The sequence below is a fragment of the Falco biarmicus genome, chromosome 7 (assembly GCF_023638135.1).
Source record: "Falco biarmicus isolate bFalBia1 chromosome 7, bFalBia1.pri, whole genome shotgun sequence".
Lineage (NCBI taxonomy): Eukaryota > Metazoa > Chordata > Aves > Falconiformes > Falconidae > Falco > Falco biarmicus.
The window spans coordinates 69,198,714-69,215,304 of NC_079294.1; the positions used below are offsets into that span (position 1 = coordinate 69,198,714).

General features: G+C 52.5%; 1 protein-coding gene across 7 annotated transcripts; it reads left to right on the top strand.

Moving 5' to 3' along the window:
• The first annotated feature begins 1,553 nt into the window (after nt 1-1,553).
• On the top strand, nt 1,554-15,668 carry PAQR5 (progestin and adipoQ receptor family member 5). 7 transcript variants are annotated; one of them, XM_056347346.1, is made up of 9 exons: nt 1,554-1,901; nt 2,284-2,361; nt 5,315-5,547; nt 5,820-5,947; nt 6,093-6,298; nt 6,959-7,085; nt 12,053-12,149; nt 12,636-12,777; nt 13,405-15,668. In XM_056347346.1, the coding sequence occupies exons 3-9, from the start codon at nt 5,497-5,499 to the stop codon at nt 13,650-13,652; spliced, it is 999 nt and encodes a 332-aa protein (XP_056203321.1). In that variant the 5' UTR covers nt 1,554-1,901; nt 2,284-2,361; nt 5,315-5,496; the 3' UTR covers nt 13,653-15,668. The 7 variants fall into 7 exon arrangements, with proteins under 7 accessions (XP_056203321.1, XP_056203324.1, XP_056203320.1 ...); XM_056347349.1 differs by having other exon boundaries at nt 1,554-1,764; XM_056347345.1 differs by having other exon boundaries at nt 1,554-2,361.
• Nucleotides 15,669-16,591: the final 923 nt, after the last annotated feature.

Here is a 16,591-nt window from a genome sequence, read left to right on the forward strand (position 1 = left end):
CTTTAGCCATTCAGTGCTGGGAAGTTTCCACTGGTTTGAAACTCATTGCACCGGTTGCACTGGAGGCACCATGAGGCTGGCACAACCTTCGCAGGCGCTGATAACACTGGGTTTGGAAACACGAGGTTTTCCAGGCTGCTTGTACACGGGCACGGCACTGGGAAGAAAGTCCTGCCTCGGGCTGGAGGTCATGCCCAAAGCAGGGTCGAAGTACTTGGGTATAAAATCTCTCCTCCGCTGCTGCCAGGCAGAGCTGGTGCTGGTGCACAAGCCGCCAGTGGAAATAAATGTGGATGGATTATTTGATGGGTTTGTGTCAGCGATTGTGTGAAAACAATCAGGACTAATTTTAAAGTTTTTCATGGTTTTATTACAGCACAGTAGCAGACTTCATCCTTTCCACCTCATTTGACTGGCTCTAGCTCATAAACTTGTGCAGGCGAGGGGGTAAGTAGAGTAAATCTACATCTTGGCCTCTGCGGGCAATGGTTCGGAGGAAAGAAGAGCCCACAAGATGGTTTAAAACACACGCTCAGTGCCAGATGCATGGGGTGGGCAGAGAGGCAGCACTTTCCTCCTGCTCGCTGCTCTCCTGGCCCGTAGTCCTGCGGGGACGGGGGCTGCGAGGGAATGAAGTTGGTGACAATCTCCCAATGCTGACCCCTGCCATGCAGCTGGATGCAGACATGCGTGTGCCCAGCCCGGCCACGGCCTCACCTGTCCCATGCCCACAAAATCATTGTTTTGTGCCAATTTGCCAGCAGGGAGGAAAAACGTTGCAGGAGCTGTGGGTGACCCAGAGGCACCCGGTTATCCATGATGCAGCCCCTCCTCCGAGCAGAGCTGTGATGAAATTGTCTTCCTTGCACTGCCTGGGGATGGCTTTATTTTCTTCATCCAAATAGCAGGGATGTTTATAAACCCCGCCCTGCGTGGGCTAGCGCTGGAGCGTAAGCATTGGCTTCCAGTGGCACACATCCATCCCTGCATCCATCCCTGCATCCCCAGCTCATCCCTGCCAGGGCAAGAACACCGCAAGCTCCTCTTTGCTGCCAGGGTTGGATTTCGTGGTAGCAGAAGTCGTGACCACGGGGTCTGGGTTTTGCTGGCAGGATCTGACCCTCTGCACGGGGGTTGCGTTGTTAAGGAACCTGTTACTGGGCCCATTGCTGCAAATCCCCACATCCGCCCCCCCCCCCATCCCGGGGTCAGCCAGCAAGGCTCCGACACTGGGAAATGGGGCATGACCTCAGCCCTGGGGCATCCCTCCTGGTGGGAACGGCACCCCAGAGGAGACGGCAGAGCCCTGGGAAGCCGTTGTCCGAGGGGAAGCCGTGCTGCAGTGCTGGCAGGGAAGGGTTAACAGCCTTACACCCAGAAATTGCTGTCAAGAGACTTTCCCTTACAATTAGAATGCAGGATAGTGCTGCACATTCACCAGCCCTGATTTCAAATGCCCTTTAGTGCTTCTCCCCGTGACCCGTGGGCAGCGCATTACGCCTGGCTCCAGTTCCTCCAACTACTTAATTATACAGGAGCAATGCTCGTGCATCCCTCGTGGTTCGTGATCTACCACTGTTCCAATATTGTGCAACACTTTACCAACCGTCGCAGTAAAACCGGTGGCTTTAGCGGGGTAGAAGGGGAAATGCTGGGTTTTGCAGCCAGTGCAGGTGCGGGGAGAGCCAGTGGCTCCTGCTCCGTGGTGACCGAGGGGACCCCCATGACGGGCCAGCTGTGGTCCTCCGTCCAGCTGGGAATGATGTAAGAACTCTCTCCAGTTTGGGAGCACCTCCCTCTTCATCTACATGAGAGTTTGAGCTTTACAGTCTCCGTGGAGACAGTTAAGCAAGTTTCGGGTGTTTTCCGGTGGGGCCTGGGAGCTGAAGATGCGCAGGGAGGTCTGTGAGTTAATATTTTTTCCTGCCCTTATTCCACTTCCTTGCAGCCCGGCCGAAGCTAATCCAGAGCACGATCGGAGAGCGTTTGGCCACAGTTATTTCCGGTTTTATTTTGTTGCCTTTTTCCTGTTCCACTCAAAGACGAGCCAGAATTAATTTGCTCCTAATCTGGGAAAGCAGCCGGCGGGGCTGACCTCCGCCGCGTCCTTCCCGCCGAGCCCAGCCGGGGTGCGGGACCCATTCTGCCGGGTGCGGGGGGCAAGCAGGGCTTTGGGCAGAGCTTCTCTGCCCTCCTGCCAGCTTTGGCAAACCTGCCCCAGCCCGCTTGCTTGGCTGCCTACGCCCGGCCAGGCTCAGCCATGTGGGCTGTGTTTGTACACAGATGAGTAATACGTTCACCCGGAGCCAGCGCCGGCGATAACGCAGCATCCGACCCAGCCCCACTCCCAGGAGCAGCGCCGTAAGTACCGGCCGCTCAGCTTTATCCCCTGGATCAGTCGGGCTCGCTGCTTTTCATCGCTGCCCCGGGGATGCTGAGGGTTTACACAGCATGAGCTCGCCCGTGGGTCCGTGCTGGGAGGCTGGGAGTCTTTCGCACGCGCCGTGAAAAGATGAAGGTGGGGAAGAGCTGCGTGTGGCAGGGATGGATGGGGCGGCAGGGCCGGCAGTCCGTTGCTTTTTCACTGCCCTCCTACAGCACCAGCAGCTGGTGGCGGTGCTGGGTGTTTGTGGAGTTTATGGAAGTTTTACTGGGCAGCGGTTTAGGAGCGGGACAAGGCACAGCGGCGCGGGCGTCCCCCAAGGAGGACGGATAAAAGCGCTGGGTCTGGCAAACAGCTCCAACACGTGCCTGAGACACACTGATTTCAGAAAGCCTTAAGCTTCTGCGTATTGCTTGGAGCTGCCTGCTCGTCTCAGATCCCGAGCAGATACCAGCAGCCACCCGCAGCAATAACAACCTCCTACAAAGCCTCTGTTGTTCTGCTGGAAAAGGTCTTGGCATGTCCCATGCTGCTGACGCCGGTGCTGAGCACTCAAGGAGCCCAGCTGCTAGTTTTGCAGTTCAACTCGTCTGTCTCCTTGCACTGCCGTAAGAAAGTCATAAAAGTCAATGATTAACAGCTAAAATATTTCTCCCTCCATTGAAAGACACCGGCTGCTGGCTGGTGCTGGCAGGGAGAGCTGTGCCGAGGGGAGAGCCGCTGCGGCCGCGCTCGCTGGAGCCCAGTCCGTGCATGTGGTGGTGGGACAGTGATGGGGTGACAGGGGACATGTCTGGGCTCCTGTCACCAGCGACAAACCACAGCTTTTAAGGGTGAAAACTGGTGCCAGGGAGGAACCTTCCCTGGGTGAACCTGGCACAAACAAAGGCTGCCGGGCTGGACCTGAAGCCTGTGGTGCCTGGCATCCCCACGGGGCTCTGTGCGTGGCCGTGGGGGGGGGAGGAGGAGGAGGGGGGGGGGGAGGAGGAGGAAGAGGTGTGTTTGCAGCCAGCCGGGTGAGCCTGCGGAGTCGGTGACATGCTGTTTGCAAAGGAGCCGTTTGCAGAGGTCACGGCTGTGACATGCCCCCACCTCTGGTCCCACGCCACTGCCACGGGAGCACTGCTCCCCGGGTGGAAAAACTCCACCGAAGGAGGAGGAGGAAAACACGGGACTGCAGGGTGTGCCCGGGCTGCTGCTGCTCGCTGCAGCTCCGCTGACTCATTTTGCTCTTAAAAATACAAGTTCTTGGTTAAGCCTGGGCCCGGTGCTTCCCACGTCCCCCGGCGGAGGCAGCCCGGTGCGGGGCACGAGGGGGCCAGCTCCTGGCTCTGGACACGGTCCCTCTGGGCTGCACCCCAGCGCGCCCAGCTCAGGCTCCCCTCCAAAGGCTCTTTGCAAATCAGGGCTCCCACACCCCATAGTGTGCCTCTGTGAAGGGCTTGTGCGGCTTCCTCGCCTTTACTGAGATAAGAGACATTATTTTTGTTCCATCCCATCATCGCCCTCACTTGTGTTTGTATCAGGCGTGTGGGGGTCAGAGCTCGGTGCCAGGCTGCCCTTGATTTTTGGAGCATGCAAATAACCAAGGGCAGCCCTTGCCCCCTGCCCTCCAGCTGGGTCCCGAGGCTCTGGAAACCACCGCAGGGTTCAGGTCCCCTTTCCACCACAGAGAAGTTCAGGAATACCAACGGGCATCAAGGAAGGCTGCTGCAGGCTCTGGGTAGCTTCGAGGCGGCATGCTTATAGTTCAACAGACAAGAAAAAGCTTCTGATTTAATCTTTAACTAAAGCCATTTCCAATTTTTTTTTTACGTTGGGTTTATTGCTCTCTTGCCTCGTTAATTTTTTCCCTTTTGCTAACCACCTCCCAGCCACCTCCCTCTCTCCGGGCGCTCCCCGTGCACGGTGGCCCGTGGCGCGTTGCCCATGTTGGTTTGCACCAGAGCTGCTTGGCCGTGCGGGGAGGGGGAGTCTGGGCGGGGAGGAAGAGAAGGAGAAGGCAAAGAGTAATGCCAGGGGCTGGGGGCTGGGAAAGGGCAGCGAGGTGGTTTACATGGGACTGGCAAGTCTGTCAGCACTGGCAATGTGTGCCGAAGGCTGAATTTTGGTGTGTCTCAGTGTGAAGTTATGGGATGGCTGAGGCAACCGAAATGCCATCCCGGGAGCGGCTCTCGGGAGGATGCGGAGGCTCTTCCTTCTGGCTCCGTGGGCTGGAGGGTTGCAGACATCTCTCAGAAACGTGGGGGGACCAGTCTGCTGGTTTCCAAGTGACATGCCTGTGTGACCAAGCTGACCCAGCACACCGAGCCTCGGGGTCCCCTCCCGCCCTGCTTCCCCCAGGCCAGGCGGTCCCTTGCAGGAGGGTGCAGGAAATAATTTTTTTTCCCACCTTAATTTCACAGACCAGAGGTGGAGGGGGAGGGGGAGAAGCAGCACTGCCAAAGGTGTTAGCGGGTAAGAGATGGAGACACTGGGGCTGGAGGGGCTGCACTGTAGCACTGGGATGTTCGATGGGGAGCAGGCGGAGGTGAACCAGCCCAGGTGCTGCCTGGGACCCCAAGTCCTCGCTGCTGCCCTGAGGGGACCTGCCTGTACCCCACAGACCCCCAGCGCATGCTCAGGGCTTTCTGTGCAACCTTGGGGTGCTCTGGGGACACAAGCGCTGTTCCCACATCACCCCTAGCTCGATTGGGGTGATAACAGGGAGTTTCAGTCCCTCTGGGCAGTAGACACAGGGACATGCTGTCCTTCTCCCCCTGCCCTTTAGGGTATGGGTGGTAGAGAGGGAGCCCAACATCCCCTGCAGGGGTGGATGCTGTCTCCCCTCCCCATGCCACAGGAACACCCCAGGAGGTGTTTGCACATATGGGTCTGGGACCTTGCATGGTGACACTCTGCCACATCCCCACCAATGCTTGTCTCCCCCAGGCCACCTGTCCTGAGCCCAGGGAGCATCGCTTCAGCTGCCACTGGGCAGCCCCTTCCCCATCCCATCGTTTCCCCGGCGGGGTGTGAGATGTGGCCAGGCGGGGTGTGAGGCACTGCCGGGGCTCATCCCCAGGGAAGCTGAGCCGAAAACGTCCCTCGGAGCCGGAGCCCCAACCCACACGATGCTGAGCCTGAAGTTACCCCGGCTGCTCAGCATCAACCAAGTGCCTAAGGTCAGAGAGGAGTTTTTCTTCCCTAAGTCCGAGGCTTGGTGGGGTTTTGGGAGGTGACAAGTGGGAGCAGCGTGTCGGGGTGGCCGCCCCTTCCCTGAGATCACCTCCCATGGAAGGGACATGACTCTGTCCTCACAGCAGGGTCCTGGGTCCTGAATTATGGGCACCCTCCTTTTGGCAACCTTCCTTCTCCTCCGATCTGTTCTTCCTTCTCCTCCGATCTGTCCTTCCTTCTCTTCTGACTGCCCCCAGTGCCAGTCCTTGCCTTGCAGGGCTACCAGGAGCAGGGGATCCTCTTTGGGTATCGCCCTCCAAGAAGCTCAGCAGCAGACTGCCTCCTCAGCGTCTTCCAAATGACCAACGAGACCCTGAATATCTGGACACATTTTGTGCCTGCCTGGTAGGTACCGTGCTGCGGGTCTTTAGCACCCACGGGAGAAGGTGGTAGAAGCAAGGCCAGGGGAGCAAGGAGGGGGGAGCAAGGCTAGGGAAGCAGGGACGAGGGACACGCGAGGGCACGATGCTCACCTTCCTCCATCCCACAGGTACTTCGTATGGACCCTGGTGGGGCGGCTGCGAGGGCCGGGGGGCCAGGAGGACCCCCACGCCTGGCCCCTCCTCGCTTACCTGCTGACTTGCTGCATCTACCCCCTCGCCTCCAGCTGCGCCCACACCTTCAGCACCATGTCCACCCGTGCCCGGCACATCTGCTACTTCTTTGATTACGCAGCTCTCAGCATGTACAGCCTGGGTAAGGACGGGCAGAGGTTTTGGTGGGGTGTCAGTCGCTGGCACTTCCCTGGGGCAGCAGGAGCTGAAGCACAGGGTGACACCAGGGACAGGGCTGAACCCTGGGTGCTCAGATGGCTTGTACCCATGGGACAAGTGGGGACAGTGGCTGTTTGTATGTAGTTTCCGCGCCTCCTCTTCCTCCTCCCTACAGCCTGGTGCTTGGGAGGGACTGTGAAGCATCTCCAACACCACCATAAATAATAATTTGGGGCTGGGTTTGGTACCGGGCAGCCCCGGGATGGAGGCTTGGCTGTGTGATGCTCTTCAGTCTTTGTAGTAAATAGAATAATGAAAACAACCCACACTAAAGACAAGTGCTGTCAGTGAAGTTGGTGGCACCTCGCTGGGGAGCAAGCCCAGGGTAAGCAGCCGTAGCAGCAGCTGGGATCTTAGCATGGCACAACACGCCTCCAGTTCCTCATGGAAAGGTGTCTGCTGGAGCTGGCTGTTGGGGTGTCTGCCCGATGCTCCCCTTAACTGAGCTGCTCTTCTACCTTTGTTCATATCTCCCTTCCCTAAGAGTGCCCAGCGCCAATTCGCAGGTTCACAGCTGGGCCCAGGAGGATGCTGAGGGTCCTGGTGGGACCGGGAACTAACTGGGCACCTCCTGTATTTCCAGGGTCTGCGCTGGCGTACTCAGCGTACATTTTCCCAGCAGAATGGGTCAACAGCACTTTCCACCACTGCTACGTCCCCATTGCAGTCTTTAACACTGTCATTAGCACCAGTCTGTCCTGCTATTCCAGGTAAGCTTCTGCTTTATCTGCCATGATTGCTACAGCATAATCATTAATTGGTATTATTAATAAAGGCTTTCTGTATTGTAACAATACAAGCCTTAAGTTCAGGAAGGGGAAGAAGGGGATTTTTGGTTTGGGAAACATGTTGCATGTTAGCACTAGGAGAGTTTGACAACCAAAAATGCAAAACAAGTGAAGTAGCTTTAATTTTTGAAAGTTCAAAAGGTGATTTTGTATGGTGCGTGCCTGGCAGGAAAATATCCACCTTTTTTTGGCCATTGTTTTTTCTAACATAACTTGCAAAAAGGGGTGGGTTCCTCTGCACCCAACATTTAAGCACGTGTTTGGGTTTATACATGAGCATGGTCGTGCCAAAGGCATGTATCAGCCTAAGTGCTGTGTGTGCGTGTTTATATGTGTGCGAGCGTGTGTGTGTTTATAGGTGCGGGCAACAAATTTGCAGAGGAGGAACCTCAGCATTCTTGCAGTCAATTGCTTAATTTTTAAAGCATGAGCAGCATTGCGTGTGCTGTATTTTGTTCCTGAATGGCATTAGACAATTTGTTTGGAATATCTCAAATGTTTAAACCACTTGGCTGATTTCCAGTGATGCATGCCATGATCTCTAGCTGGTTTGGTTTTTATTTAACTCATGGTAGATACCTCCCTGAAGGCTGTGTTTGTAAAGCACTCATGTCTGCCATTACGACGACATGCAGTTCGCTTTGCAAAATGTACAATTCCTGTTTTCACAAGCAGCGTGAATCGTTTGGCATTATCCCTTCCTTCTGTTTTGGGGTGTCTTTGTATTTTGGTGTGTCTTCAGCATGTGGTTGCTCTTTGGCATGTGGTCGCCTGTCGTGACATCACGTAACCCTGGGAGGCCTTTGGGCATGGCCCGGGCAGCCCCCAGGACCCCCCCGGCACAGGGCTGTGTTTTGATGATGCTGCCTCAGCAGGGAGGAAGATTCTCCTATGTCCTGACAAACACAGCAGGAAGAAATCACACTGCCCGGCTGGCTCTGCTGCAGGAGAGGGGCTGCCACAGGGTGGGATGCAGCTGAGCATCGCCGTGTCTTCCTGAGAGAGGGAGTGCTGAGCTCTCGGTATTCCTTACGGATCCTGCAAATTTGGCTCATTTAAGTGTCTGTTGAGTACGGGGGGATTTACTCACCTTTTGATCTGAGGGTTACTCGCTGGAGTAACTCCCTGGGGTGGAAGATTTGGACCTGTCCTTGCTATTACTAAGCAGTAATGCAAACTCAAGGATCTTTCTTGGCTCACTCAGTGGATGATGCCAGCTGGGACTTGCTATTTTTTCCTTATATTCCTCATTCCTTTCTCTTTCTTTTTGTCTCTTTTCCCCCTCTTATTTTTGTCCTGTGCGTCTCTTTATTGTCTTATTAGATGGGCTTAGCAAACGAAGCTCACTGACCATGTGCTAATCCTAGTACTTACCACTTGAAGATAACATTTAGGAAATATCAGCAACTTGAGATCAGTTCCAGATTAATTTGGATTGTTTAAAAAAAAATTCTTGGTCTGCAAATTTAATTGTCAGCATCTCTCTGCTACAAAACTGTAAGTAAAGGTATGTGAAAAACATGCAACTATCGCTATGTGATAGAATAGCAATTCCTGTTGTCTCAGTAATTTTCATTAAAGAAGTAGTAAATCCATCAAATTAGGCTTAAAAATAAAAAAAAAAAAATCCAGAAAACATTCCTGGGTGAGGAGGAATGCTGAATATACCGTCCCAGTGTGGGCCAGCAATGCTGCCGGTTTACCCCCCAGGCTGGTGAGCACAGAATGAGCCCCTGTAATTCATCCCGCACCCTGCACAGGCTGGGTCACCTCTGGGGACCACGGTAGCCATGGGAACGGTGCCCCGCAGGCTGGGATGCCAGTGTCCCCTCCACATGCCCGCACCTGTGAGTATCTCAGCTGCGTGGGCAGCCCCCAGCCGCCCACCTCTCCTGTCTGTTCTCTTGCAGAGCAAGACTGGTGGGGCTGCAGAGGATGAGGGTGCATGGTTTTGCACCTGCCTCTGCCACAGTGCTTCCCCGGTTTGCACAAGTGGCTTGCACCTGGCTTGCACCACGCGGTGCCTGAGCCACAGCTGGTGGGTTGGGGATGGGGAGGCAGCAGGGCTGGCCAGCCCTGAGACCCCTGTGAAACCACCAGCACCTGGGCCGCCCTGTTTCCCACCGCAGGGTGGTGCTCACTGGTTGTGTTCACTTTGGTGTCATCCTCGGCTGAGTCACACCAGCCAAAATGTCCATCCAAGTGGGGGGGGTGGACAGGAGTGGACCCGAAACCGAATTGTGCAATGGGTGGTGATGCTCCCGCGCCAGGTGCACTCGGAGGGGACCTGCCCAGCCCGGCACAGGCTCAGCAGCCACCCGGCAATGCTGTCAGGGCTGCTCCGCCAACCGCACCCTGGGCAGGGCTGGCTTGAGGAGCCGGGAGGGTCACTGGCTCTCTGGCACTGCGGCCACTCGAGGGGAGAGGCTGGCAACACACCTCTCTGGTTCGGAGCTGGTTCGTGCTCAGGCTGTCAGCACTACCAGAACCTGGCTGAGCTTCTGCAGCACGGCCGGACGCGGCAGCAGAGTGTGCCCAGCCTCTTGATGCACCCCATGGAGGTCGACAGGAGCAGGGGTTAATGCAGAGGAGGATGCATCAACATGATGAAGGCAGGGACTTGCAGTGGGGCATCTGAAGAAAGGCATTTGCTAAGCTACTGCAGCAAGTTTTACCAAATTCACTGGAAAAAATTCCAATCCTAGATGGCTGGTTGATGAGTCAACAGTAAGATTTTTGTTGGTTGGTTTTTGCATCCTGTGCGCTGAGAACACTGAAATGCCATACAGGGAAACACATGCAGACGGACTGAAATAAGTATGTTTATCCTTTACGTAGCGCTAGGTACCCCTGTAGCACTGAAATAGCGAGCATCCGCCTGCATCCCCCCACCCCGATGATAAGCAGCTGCACGAAAGGTTTCTTTCGTTCTTGAGGATTTGGCATCTCCCTGCAGACATCCCCGCAAAAGCAGAAAAACCTGTACGTGCTTTTCACGATGAGAACAGAGTATGCTTGAACTCTGCTACACTTCACGCCATCCTGCGTGAATAGGGCACTGTCCCCAGGGTCACCGTGCGTCTGGCCACGTGCCCAGGCTGTGATATGGTGGCTCTGTTTTGACAACAGAGCGGGGCAGGTTGGAGCGGTGCGTGGCCGAAGGAGCAGGAAGATGCGTGACAAGGGTGAGCGCAGCACCGCGCAGCAGCAGGTGAGCAGGATGGGAGAACAGCACTGGGCAGGTGAAACCATGGTCAGAAAATACAGCAGGAATCATGCAGAAATACAGGGGAAAATAGAGCAGGAGGCTTCTCCAGCATCATCGTGATGTCTTCTGAGCAAGCCACAAGCCACGGTGGATGGCTAAACTGAGGACGAGCAAGATGAAAGCCCTTATCAGTCAGTGGCTCTTGAGTATAACTTGAGTTGTGGGGGTTTCAACCTGTATTTTGGGCCATATTGATAAAGCCCTTCTGCTCTGTGGGTAGGTCTGTTGTAATTCTGCTCAAGTTCATCTCCCTGTTTCCACAGTGGGCTAATACCCTGTAAAAGTTGGTCTTTCCCAGCAGGGAAGCATCGGAGGGAGAAGTTTTCTGTTCCTACTTTGGAGCTCCTGTGGCTGCAATGGGAGGGCAGGGTGATGGGCTTGCTGCTGGAGCCCTCCTCGTGGTAGGGCCCATCCTGATGCCCACCTTGCTGTCCCGCAGCTGCCCCCACGCCGGAGGGGCAAGGGTTGGTGTGGGGCATGGTGCCTGTGCCGGTCTTGCTGCGGGCAGCTGGAGATGCTGCATGGGGCAGGATGGCTGGCGGCTAGGCCAGCGTGTGCTGCTAGGCTTCTTCGAGGCTCTCCTGGGCTTTCCGTCTCCAGGTTTTGTTTGGGTTGTGCATGTCCCCATGCAGCCAGAGCAGGCTTGGGGCTTGGTGCAGGGCTTGCGACGCAGCTCCAGGGTTTAGAATGTTTTTTTGGGGGACCTGGATGGTCAATTATTTTGTGATTTCAGCTGCAAAGTATGTCCTACATTTCAGCAGCATGATTTCCTGGGGAACAAAATGCAGAATAGTGTTCCCTGTCCAGACATACACTTTCCTCCTCATATACGGTGTGATTATAACCAACAGGCTGCTTCTTCCATTATAATGGTGATGTCATTAAAAAGTAACTTGTTTAATTAATTTAGTTTGTGATCTCAGTAACTCTCTCCATGCATTCTCTGAAATGACAATCACAAAGTCTTGGCAGGATGTAAAAAAGAAGGACGCTGCGACATTTCATGCATTTCAGACATAAGCTGCAATACAGCTTAATTAACAAACAGTGACAATCACAGCCTGGGTGCTGCATTGCCTACAAAGCCTTCCAAACCAAGGCAGATGTATTCTCCTTGATTGCCATGCTCAGAAAGCTGGGATTCAAAATCAAGAGTGAAAACTCAGTTAAAAACAACTGCAGGGGAAGCAGCTGTTTAAAGACCAGCTCTGTTCCTAGCTGCTGATGGGTAACAGTTAATGAGCAATGGTAAAAGAAGCAAAATCACCCGTGCCAGGACAGTATAAAAAAGATTGTTCTCAGAGCTGCAGAGATGCACCTGCGAGAGCCAGAGAATAGGACAGGGGAGCGTGGTCCTTAAATCTTTCCTGCCCCGGCTCAAGGTTTGGTCAGGGAAGGTTCAGCCACGTGAGCTGAGGTTGGTCACAGCCTTAATACTCTCAGCAGACAAAACCTGCGCTACTCTGGCTGAATTCACAGTTATCCGTGGGAGGATGTATGTGCAGTCTATATTCTGCAATCCACAGTCCCCAGCAGACAACTGGCAAACAGAATTCAGCGCTTACGTTAACCTAATGTGCCGTGCCGTGCCATGTGAGATACCTTCTCTGTTTTCCTCTAGGTTTCTGGAGGCGGAGAGGCCCAGGTTCAGCAAGGCTTCCCGCACCCTGGCCTTCGTGTACCCGTACCTCTTCGACAGCATCCCTCTCTTCTACAGGGTACGCCTCCCACAGCCCATATTCACAGCACCAAGACATTGGTGTGCTGCAGGGTTGGAAATATCTGCTGCTTTGTCTTAGTCTGAAAATATTTGGGAAAATATGCCAGCTTTTATTTTTTTAAAGCAAAACAAACTCCGGCAGGAAAAGAGATTTGGTTATTTTTTCCTGCACCTATTGACAGGCAGATTCCTTCCACTTCAAAGCCCTGCACTCAAACTTTGCCCACGCTGCAATATTACTGCCTGTGAAAGCTGCAAGTTTTCTAGTTCCTAAACTGGAACAGGGTGGGAATTTTGTTGCAGTGAGGTCTAAGGGCAGGAGGTGTGGGGCTTGGATTTGCATGAAATGGAAGCGACAGCTCTTCTGTTGGGTGATGCCAGAGGCGATGGGGGCTCAGGGAACAGTGCTGCCTCCTTTAGAAATGTGTTGTTCTCCTCTCTCCCTTGCATGGAACCCTGTGCGGACCCCTCTCTGCTGCTGCAGTTCTACCTGTGCGCGGCGGAGAGCTGCACAGAGGCTGCGATCCTGGTCCACTACAAGCACACCGTCTTTGCCTTCCTCACTTGCTTCATCTTTGCTAGCCATCTGCCAGAGAGGCTTGCGCCAGGACACTTTGATTATATTGGTAAGTGCCCAAAGGGTGAGCTGGCATTGTTTTCTCATTATTTTCAGGAAGAAAGCGCATTAATGCATGCGTGACTCCCAGAGGTTATAATATATTCCCTGCTGGAAATCTGAAATGTAGTTTTACATACGAGATACAGCAGTCTCCTGCCTAGGTAAAGTGGGAGCAACTCCGGAAGCATGCTGTTTCCAAATTGTTTCACAGAGGGTTTCATGACCACAAAGCACTCATTTCTCATGCAAAAAACCCTCACCTGTGGCACAACGGTGCTTCACAGTGCCATGTCAGGGCACTGTAGGAGCAGCCACCAAGGAGGATGGATGGCAGTCCTGGCCGCACCGGGGTTTTCCCCGTTCCCCTCGCCACGCTGTGCACAAGCACGGTGCTGTTTAGCATGCTGCCTGTGCCAGGACCGCAGCAGCGAGCTCACATCCCTCATTTCCATTAGAGCCAGCTGCATTTTGGAGAGGAAGATCACTGGGCTCTGGTGGTACAATGATAAAAGCCACAGTAATTAGCAGAATAAATATTTAAAGGCAATGGATGCTAGGCAGAAGGTCCGCTGAGCCCTCACAGTGGTGGTTTAATGAAGCCCAGGGAGTTTCTTGGCTTTTGGCTTTGTTGCAGGGCACAGCCACCAAGTTTTCCACGTCTGTGGGATCATTGGCACGCACTTCCAGATGGAGGCCATCATGATGGACATGTCTGAGCGCCGTGACCGGCTCCTGCCCACCTCGCTGCTTCCCTCCTCCCTGCAGACTCTCGGGTCGATGGGCATCTGCATGGCCGTGAGCCTTGCTGTCATCGGGCTCTGCTCGATGTCCCTGAGCTTCATGCCAGAGCCTCTGCAGAGAGAAAAACCACACGGGCATTAGGCTTCGGGTCTAGATAGTATTTATGCTGCTCCACAAGAAAGACCCTAAACAATACACGTATGGTATGGATGAGGAGGAGTTTATTTGCCTATGCTCTCTGAGGAAATATTTATTCAAAATTTTCTCAAGAGCAAAACATATTGCACTGGTTTTTGTACATTTAGCTTTAAAGCTAGGAACAGATTATGAAATGCTTTTAATCAAGTTGCCATTTCACCAGAAGAAATATTTAAAATAATCTTAACTTTTTCTGTAAAAGGGAGATAAGTGCTAATACTTTCCAAAGCAATAGGCATTCATCAGGTCTGCCTTACAGAGGAATCGGGGAGGCAAGTGGACGTGGGTAATGCCGGTCATCTGGTGACACAGATGTCCTTGTCACCAGTTTAGACCGATAGCCAAGCTTCCTCGGCGAAGGCACGAGCAAGGGCTCTCCCAGGGGCCCCCTAACTAAGGTTTTCACCTTGAAAGTGGCATTATTTTAAAACCTCAAATATCCATGTTACACAGCCTTATGCTAAACCCAAGTGCCTGACAGATGGGGATTGAGAGAGACTAGAGTTTGCCTACATTTTAAATTCAGCTATTTTTAATCATTACCTGGAAGGAGTTATTCTGGAAGAACTCTCCATGTGACATTCCTCCAGAAAAGCTTTTTTTGGGGTCCAATTCACGTAGGTAAGTCCTGGGATTTTAATTCCCATGGAAGAGCTGAGCTCCCGACTGTGTGGGTGATGCAAGTGCTCGGTGGCTGACACAGCCCCAAGCACAGGGTGTGGGGGCACCGTCCTTCCCCCCTTGCACCAGACACCTCCGTCCTGCAGTCGCAGTTGAGCTCCTTCTCTAAACTTGTTTGTAGCATCAAACGTAAACAGAGGAAGAAATATCTTCCCTGCACCCACGAGGTGATGACGTGGATTTCCTTAAAAGCACTGTTTTGTGTCAAGTGTTTAACACGGCTGTGAAGCCGTGCTATTCAGAAAAGGTGTTTGACACCTTGTTGAGGGCAGTGGCTGAGAAATTCATGACTGCCACGCCGAGGCATCCTCTTCCGGGTGTTCCTGGAGGCACGATACTGGGCTAGATGGACACTTGGTCTGAGTGTGTGACTGGTGGTAGATGTGTCACCTCTGAAGCTCTCTATTTTCTGGTCCCACTCGAGTAGAATAATGTTTTTCTTGTCATGAGTGAATAAGATGGGGGTGTCTGGGGAGAATAAAACATCAGCTGAGCAAGAAGTGGGAGTCTGTACAGTGTAGGGACAGGGGCATTGTTAGGTGAAAGGCAGGATTGCAGAACAGCTGAGCTGGTAATGCACGGGGGATCAAAACCTCTAATTTTAAAGCCTTTCCAGAGTTAGACCTCTGCTCACCTTGCTTTCCCTTGCTGCTGCATCTGGATTTTAGAAGCAGAAGCAGAGAGGCCTGGTGAGAGCCTGGAGGCCTCAGCCTGGTGCGGGCGAGGGGGAGGCAGCCCGTGGGGGAGCTCGGCAGGTGGCTCCAGCCACGAGGCTGTCATGTTGGATTTACCCAACGCCACGCAGGAGGTACAGGAACACGTGATGCAAAGATTACTGCTAGGGAATATTATCAAGCTTCCTGATAATCATACGGGTGTATAATTTGTTTTGTGTATAATTGCCTCTGTCAAGGTATAATTGATGCACTTTTGAGTGACAATACAACGGCTCGTTAAATATATTGTGGGACAAATAAGTCTTTTGAAAAATAGCTTTCTTTTGAAAGCTGACCAAGATTTATGTTAATATTTATGAGCACTGGAACGTAATTGTTTATTCAACAGTTTTAATTCATTGAAAGAGAAAACTAATATAACTATCGCACTGATATATGCTAACCTGATTTGTATAGTTTCATAAAAATACTGTCTGTGAAAATTAATCACTTCGGAGATAATTGCTAATAATTGCAAAGCTTATTTACCTTGTGTACTCGTGTGACCAGAAAGGAATCTGGCTCTGCGTGCAAAGCATGATTGAAGAGTCTGTAAAATTTACATGAATTGTTTTCTTCTTGGCCATTTAACTTTTGAATTTGGGAATTCCTCTCATCTTCCTCAGGTGACATTATTTGTAGGAAAACTACATAAAAAAATGCAGCACCATATTATACACTACCATAATCCCTTTGGATCCTGCAGTGCCTTGCATGGACCCTTTGTCTGGCACATACTTTACACACTGAACAAGTGAATGACCTCGAAGCAGCACGGGTCAGCCAGATTTCTTCTTCAGTTGGAGACAGGCCTTCAAAAATCTACTCAATGTACTAAATTTTATTCACATAAAGAAATAAAAATTCTGTGTCAAATTGTTACAAATAAATAATACAGGATATTTATTTGTTGAAACACGTTGTTTCAGTGTGTGTCTGTGCCCAGTCTGGAGCAAATCCCAAACAAACCCATTAACTTTATGACCAAATCCCAGAGATCATCACTTATCTCCTCTTCAGCCAGGCAGATTTTACTGCGCTGATGAACTGTGCAGATACAGCAGATTTTTAGGTCTATCAGGTTCCCTTGGTTAAGGTAAAAGGTGAATCTGAATATTCCTGAATAACGCTTAATCCAAAATACACGTCTGTTTCCAGAAAACTATAACACACAATGTGGCTTTAAATAAACTGGAATGAGGGTATGAACATGACTGTAGCAGGAGTTAGGACTGTCTTCCGGAACAGCTCCCCAGTCGAGGCAGGCGTTGTTGTCTGACTGGCTGTACCTTCAGTCTTGGGAAAGGCACCCGTGTGCGAATCGTTAGCTTGCTTGTTAAAACGCCTCTCCTCCTGCGATGACACTGAACCGTCCTATCATCCATCCTGCGTGTATCATTTTCCAGGTGGGTATCAGTATGCTGGGTTTCATTTAAGTCCTAAGTGGTCTGGGATCCACGAGAAGCAAGCCGCTGCTGTGGCAGT